The 6,596-nt window shown below is 54.8% G+C and overlaps 1 protein-coding gene across 1 annotated transcript in view; it reads left to right on the top strand.

Annotated features, from left to right (window-relative positions):
• CAMK2D (calcium/calmodulin dependent protein kinase II delta) overlaps window positions 1–6,596 on the top strand; it is a 137,601-nt gene that overhangs the window by 103,767 nt on the left and 27,238 nt on the right. The window contains exons 9-10 of the mRNA XM_025050918.1: window positions 3,736–3,830; window positions 6,061–6,183. Coding sequence (XP_024906686.1) covers window positions 3,736–3,830; window positions 6,061–6,183 — 218 coding nt within the window. The remainder of the gene's footprint in view (window positions 1–3,735; window positions 3,831–6,060; window positions 6,184–6,596) is intronic.

The raw sequence follows: 6,596 nt of genomic DNA, 5'->3' as shown, positions 1-6,596 counted from the left end.
TTGTTATGTACCACCTCACTCAGGCGATGGGACAGGCACGTTAATGTCACCCTTGGCCTAAGATGACACCCTTTCTCAGCCCGGCTGCCACACCCACCAGAGGGATGTGCACGCCACGCCCGCGTTCTCAGGTGACGACTGTTCTGAGTCGTCTGTCACACTAGCTCTTGCCAAGTGAATGACGCCTCCTTCCCACGGCTAGACGTCGGGCAGCATGGTAGGAAACGACACACCCGAGTGACAGAAGGAATGCAGAACAAGCCACGTGCAGGCCGGCAGCCAGTCTCTTGTGAACTGAGCCGTGAGCACGCGCTCACCGTGACAGCAGTTCCGTGTGTGCATGTCGTTTCCGTAACCCCTTAGCGGACGGAGCCAACGTCGTTTACAGATGTCACTGAAGCGCTGGCTTTTAAAACACACACACACACGCCTTGTCTTACTACTTCTCTGCCTGAGTCAGCGTCGCTCAGAACGGCTGTGAGTGACAGTTCATCAGTGGCTGTCACAGAACACCATGACGTCTGAGGGACCCTTGGAATATTATGGGATATATTTCTTTTCCTCGAGTCACCATGTTCAGCATTCGTGTGATTTCTTCGCCTTTTCGTGTTTCAGTTGGGATAAGTCAGCATCAAGCGCCTTTTAAGAAAACGTTGACCGTTCTGAAATCCGAAGCCTGCTGGCCAGTTGGTTCCCACTACCCACCCTGTAATGTCCTGCGTGGCACGGGCATCTCACGTGGGGGAGGGGCTCCGCGGCACCCTCGGAGTCCACATCAGTTGCTTCTGGTCATAGACTCTCCCGATGCCCTCAGCCCTTGGCCTCGACGCAGTCTCACGGTCCTGGAGATACGGTGCTTCTGGTTTCCCTGACCACATGGGCCACACGCTCCCTCGTGACCTGCTTATCAAACCTGCACCTTCCTGTATCCTGCCGGACGGTCACCGAGGAAGGGTCTCGGAAGTCTGCATTTAGCGGTCTGCCAGGTGACCGTGAACACGCGCAGTGAGCAGCTTGGCCCAGCCGGTTGCCAGTTACCGTAGGACAGTGGGTTTTAGGACTTGCAGACGGTGGATACAAATGTCTTGGCACTTTGGGGGCGTTGACATTTGTCATCTACCTTCGTGACTCGTTATCGGGGGATCTCTTTGAAAACCATCAGTGTCTGGCTTCTCTAAAGTAATCGGAAGAACCAATAACGAGATGCTTTTGATGTGCTGTAGCGGCCACGCTCGTTCCCAACCCAGCCCCGTGTCCTTCCTTGGGGGCGGCCCTCAGGAGTGTTCGTCGTCGGCGCGATCCCGGCGTCAGCCCTCCTCCTGGCTCCAGCTCCGTTGCGTCGGCTCCGCGTGTCCGTGGCAGCCCTCGCAGTCGGCCGTCCGTGCCTCTCCGCGCGTGCTGGCCAGCACCCTGTGACACCTCGGCCCCTCCCGGCACACAGCACACCTGAGACCCTGGGGACGGGCTCGCACTTCCATCGTCAAAGGTCCTGTGACGTGACTGTTGCGTAGGCTTTGAACTTTCAGTTTTGGAAAACATGAAACAGGAGCGTGGAGACCAGGGCCTCCCGGGCTGACGGCCACTCCTACTCCGTCGGCACCGGCCTCCTCGCCGCCCACCCCGGGTGGCCGCGCCCAGGCCCCATCAGCTCGTCCGCGAGCAGTCGGACGCACGTCCCCAGAGGAAAAGGCACTTTCGCAGCCACGCCAGGCAGCGTGGTGGTGACCGCCCAGGCTCGCCACACCCAGTCTCGTGTACCCCCGGGTCCCTGGAACCTGTGAGTTTGTCCCTCGCTCTGCACGTTGCTGCTGGATACCTGCTGCCCGCAGCGGCCCCGCCGAGGACCGGCCTGGGCCTCTGTGAGCTGGCTGCCACCGCAGCTTCTGCGTCTGGACGGGAAGCTCAGGGCGACCTAGGAGGGTCTTGTCACTCAGAGGAAGAAGCTCTGAGAGGCCACAGGGTCAGTGGCTCGGCAGCCAGCCTGAGGATGCGTCTGCTGGCCAAAGACGGGACAGCTGAGGCCCCTGTGTGGCCGTGGGGATCAGGCAGCCAGGCCCCTGCCTCCACCGGACCACCCACCGTGGGGGCGCGTCATCCACGCTGGGTCATGGGGACGGCCAGCGCCTGCCTTCCTGTGCGGGCCGCGCCTCAGGGACACCGCAGCGTCGACGGAGTCACATGTCTCCACGGCGGGTAAGGGCGTCAAGGTCGCCGTGGAGGGAGCAGTCCCACACTTGGGGTCATACCGCCAGCCCGAAGCGTTCCTGCAGAAGAAGAAAGAACAAAGAGTCTTGAATTAGCTTTTTAAATGTTTAGTGTCTTTTTTACAGGGAGAGAAAAAGACCCCGGTTTTTTCTTATTTTTTTCTCTGAGGAGAAAAAAAGGTAAAATTAGGGTTACTCAGAAAAGAAAAGGCTGGACCCTTATTTGTGAGGCTCGGCCTCTGAATTAGGCAGTGGGGACGTCATGGGGACAGTGAGGGCGGGGCCGGAGGGGGCCCCGTGCGCGTGTGCCCCACGGGCGCAGCTCGCAAGTCCGCATCCAGCATGGGCGGCCACCGCCATCGTCTCCCATGGCGAGGGCAGGACCAGGCAGGCACCTGCATCACCATAAAAGTGACGTGAAGATAGATTTGAGCGCACGTGAAGCCTCTGACAGGGAAGTGGGGACGTGTACGGTGACGCTGAGGGACGGACATGTGTGGCTCCGTTCCGGTTTTTTTTGCTCCTTCTGCTTCCGCTGCAAGGAAGGAACTGTCGGTCCTGAGCTGAAAGCCCGTGGGGCTGTGATTCAAGGGGGTGGTTTGAAACGTCGGCTCGGTCGTGTCACCCGGCTGTGACAATCCAGGGATAAGCAGAGTTTCAGAGCCGCGTTAGCTGCAGCGGTGTCTGTCATGCGAGGGCACAAGGACGGTGGGCAGAGCAGGGCTGGGTCTCCCTGACGGACACCTGGCGAGGGCACCAAGGGGCCAGCTCTGGGGAGAAGGAGCCTCAGGCACGAAGGTGGAGGGAAAGGGAGCCGTTGAAGCCGGGAAGCAGCAACAGCTGCAGAGAAAGCGAAGGCCGCGCCTGTTGCTCCGTGAGTGACACACGGCTGTGACCGGAGGCCACACTGTGCTGCAGCCGAGTGTCTGTTTCTTTGAGTTTTACGTGCTGTTTCCTTCCTGTAATGTGAACTGTTCTATAGTTTCACTGGTTTCGTTGTTTTATTGAAAAACTGGGCTCCCTGAGGAGAAAAGAGTTTGCATCTCCTCCTGCGTTGTCCACGCTGCCGGTGACCCTGTGGCTCGGCACGAGTCTGTCACCGGTGCTGCCGCTCCGCGGAGGTCATGACTCAGCGACATGACCAAGCAGAAGTGGGCACCGTGTGTTTAAGTGTCGCCCCAGCAAGGGACTGAAGTCCTGGAGTGTCTGCACAGATAAGCTCCAGGGAGGGCCTCTGGGAGGGGAGTCAGGGAGGCCGAACAGCGTCACCGGGTGACGGGCGAGTCCCATCCACAGGTGTTGATAAGCTCCAGGGAGGGCCTCTGGGAGGGGAGTCAGGGAGGCCGAACAGCGTCACCGGGTGACAGGCGAGTCCCTGCTGGCCTCTTCGTGCATCTTGGGTCCAGTGTGGACGCTGACACCCAGCTCTCAGGCCCGTCCTCGCGGTGCCGTGGACAGCCCAGGAGGGCGGCTGCGCGTCCCGCGGGGCCACAGCGTGGGACTTACTCTGTGTCCGTGTGCTCTGTTGCAGGCGTGATCCTCTACATCCTGCTGGTGGGCTACCCGCCCTTCTGGGACGAGGACCAGCACCGACTGTACCAGCAGATCAAGGCCGGAGCCTATGACGTACGTGACAGCCACACGCTCACGCGGGTGGCGGGGGAGGGTGTTTTCTGTTCCGCGACCAGCTCTCTGTCACCGCTTCACCTGTGACTTTCTGCAGTTGCCCGTTACTTGCCTCTCTCGAGGAAACGAAGGTCAAGAGTAAGAAAAGCAGCTCGTACGGGCTGCCCGTGTACCCTCTGTCACCATCTGCTAAGGCTGGAAGGAAAACGGCTTGAGGCGTCTAAGGACGGACCTGGCTTGTCCAGGTGTTTGCATCTTGGTGCATTTTAACACATGTGAAAATTAAAAAACTTTGGCTTGAGAGAGGGCTGCTGCCTGTTTAGGTCAGTTCCCTCCCACGTGCCTATCACGTGGTTTCCAGTCTCGCGCCAGAGGTCCCCTCGCAGAGATCCGTGTGCCAAGTGGAACAGCTTTGACTTTTTTGTCTCTGCCTAATGGGCGTCTTTGCAAGGTTTCATTTGAAGAAAGAGTTTCATGATTGAAAAATATTTGGGAATCACAATTGCGATGCATTTTATTTACAGTTAGTATATTCGAATGTAGGTGCACACACATGCTCACACGTACACACATGCACACACACACATGCACACACACACACGAGTCAATCCTGAACCCAGCGGCCCAGACTCCTCTGCGTTCTCGTGGCAGCTCAGCTCTGTGCTCGCTGATGCAGTGTCCACATCTGTGGATCCGAGCCGCCACCTCTGGGAGCGTGCGGGGTCTGGAGGTGCTCCCCCCATAGTAGTAAGTGGGGTGACTGGCAGTGCGGGGTCCACCTCGTGTGCACGAGTTAAAAGCTCATTGAGCAAATGAGAGAACTTCCTATCAAGAGTCTGAATTATGTTCCTTCAGGTCTCACAAGCTCCCCGATGCCTGGTCAAATGTCCTGTTTAGATGGATGTGGGCATCACGAGAATTCAAAATTTGTGCTGCTTAGATTTTGAAGCATGCCATTCCAGCTAAACTGATAATTGGGCCAAGTCCTCATTTATGGGGCCACAGCTGGGACCTTCCCCATCGTCAGACGAGGGTGCGATTCCCCCTGGGGACCGAGCCCTGCTCACACACAAGGCTTGGGGACCGTGAGCAGGGTCTTCGTAAAGTGAGAAAATACAGAGAAGCTCACCTCTGCCCAGCCGAAACCAGCCCGGTCCCTGTCAGAAGGCTCACTCGCATCCCTGAGTGTTTCTTGATTGTTCCTCATTTAGCAGGTTTTTACAACTACCCGGACTAAACTTAAGGAATTAAAATAACAGCTGTTAAACTGGCAAAATTTACGAAGGTGTCAGAGTTGGCATCACTTTGTCGCGTTTCATTCGCCAGCAGGTCACAAGCTGCCCTTTCTAGAACTACTAAAAGAGGACTAACTTAAGTCCTGGACGCAGCGACCACAGCTTGTTTTCCAAGATGGTCTATGAAATTTACGAATTATGGAAAGGACCTGATTTCTGTCTGTTGTTTAGAAACTAATGTGATGTAAATTTTTTTAACCCATTGAGAAAATATTTCTATTAAATGTGCTAATTACATGAGAGTGAGTTTCCATGACTATCTTATCAGCAAAAATTCACTTAGAGAGACTGTGGATGGATAGCTTTACGAAAAGTTATTATACAGATGTTTCCGGTAGGAGTTACGAGAGTCGGCTACATTCACGAGCTTAGCTTGGGTGAGACCTGTAACGCCTCACCCGGCTTCCTGCTCACCGCTGTGCCGCGGGCCGCCGGGGTGAAGCGGGCGCGTGGCGCAGGGACCGAGGCTGTTTCCTTGGCACCACCCTCACCACTCGTGATTGGGGAAGCACGTACACCTCCTGGAGCAGTATGACAGTATATCGATCCACGCGACATTTTAGCTTTAACAGATTCTGCAAATGATTATGAGAAAGATTCTATAAAATTTTGTTTTCAGATCAAAGCAGAGGTGTTTCGAGAGGACTAGAAGATTCTTAAGTTCATCTTTCTAAATTTTTAAATATACTCACTAGGTGTAATGTGCAGTTTAGCCTCTGTGCATATCCCTCAGCAGTTAGTCTTCTTTACAATATGTAGACAGACGTGTGTGGAGGGGAGATATTTATGTCAGTTTATCTAGATCCAGCTTAACTCATACAGGAAGTAAATTTATGAAGAAATTCACGACTCAAGGAAATGATAGTTTATTTGGCTGTTTCCTGTTTCACTGAGTGTATCTTTTTAAAACTCTTTATTAATTTCTGTGTTTGAAGTTTCCGTCACCAGAGTGGGACACGGTGACTCCCGAAGCCAAAGATCTCATCAACAAAATGCTGACCATCAACCCCGCCAAGCGCATCACCGCGTCCGAGGCTCTGAAACACCCGTGGATTTGCGTGAGTGCCGGCTCGCCCGAGGCCCGGGGGGCTAGCCTGAAAATTGCACTGGCCTTTAACATTCTTTCTCATGGAGTTAAAATAATTTTTGTAGAAAACGGTAAAATGAGTGAATGAATTTTTGACTCAAGGTATTCGACAGAGCTGATTTTATAGTGGCTGATAAACGCATTTTGGGTCGCAAAATGTGATTTACTTAGATTGCTAAATGGCACAAGGCATGAGTATTCACTCGCCAGGTATTGGTAACACTCACGCACAGAAGTGAAGACGTCGGCACCAAGCTCAAATACATCCCGGGAGAAACGTTAGGCACAGCTCATTATTTATCGTGGGCGGCTTCAGCAAAGGGCGTGAGGTCTGGGCTCTGGGAGGAAGTCGCACCCTCAGGAAGGGCTGGCTGTGCGCGTGCA

This window comes from Pteropus alecto, unplaced genomic scaffold (genome assembly GCF_000325575.1).
Source record: "Pteropus alecto unplaced genomic scaffold, ASM32557v1 scaffold17, whole genome shotgun sequence".
Lineage (NCBI taxonomy): Eukaryota > Metazoa > Chordata > Mammalia > Chiroptera > Pteropodidae > Pteropus > Pteropus alecto.
Note: the sequence above shows the minus strand (reverse complement) of the source record. Positions and strands in the feature narration are given on the sequence as shown.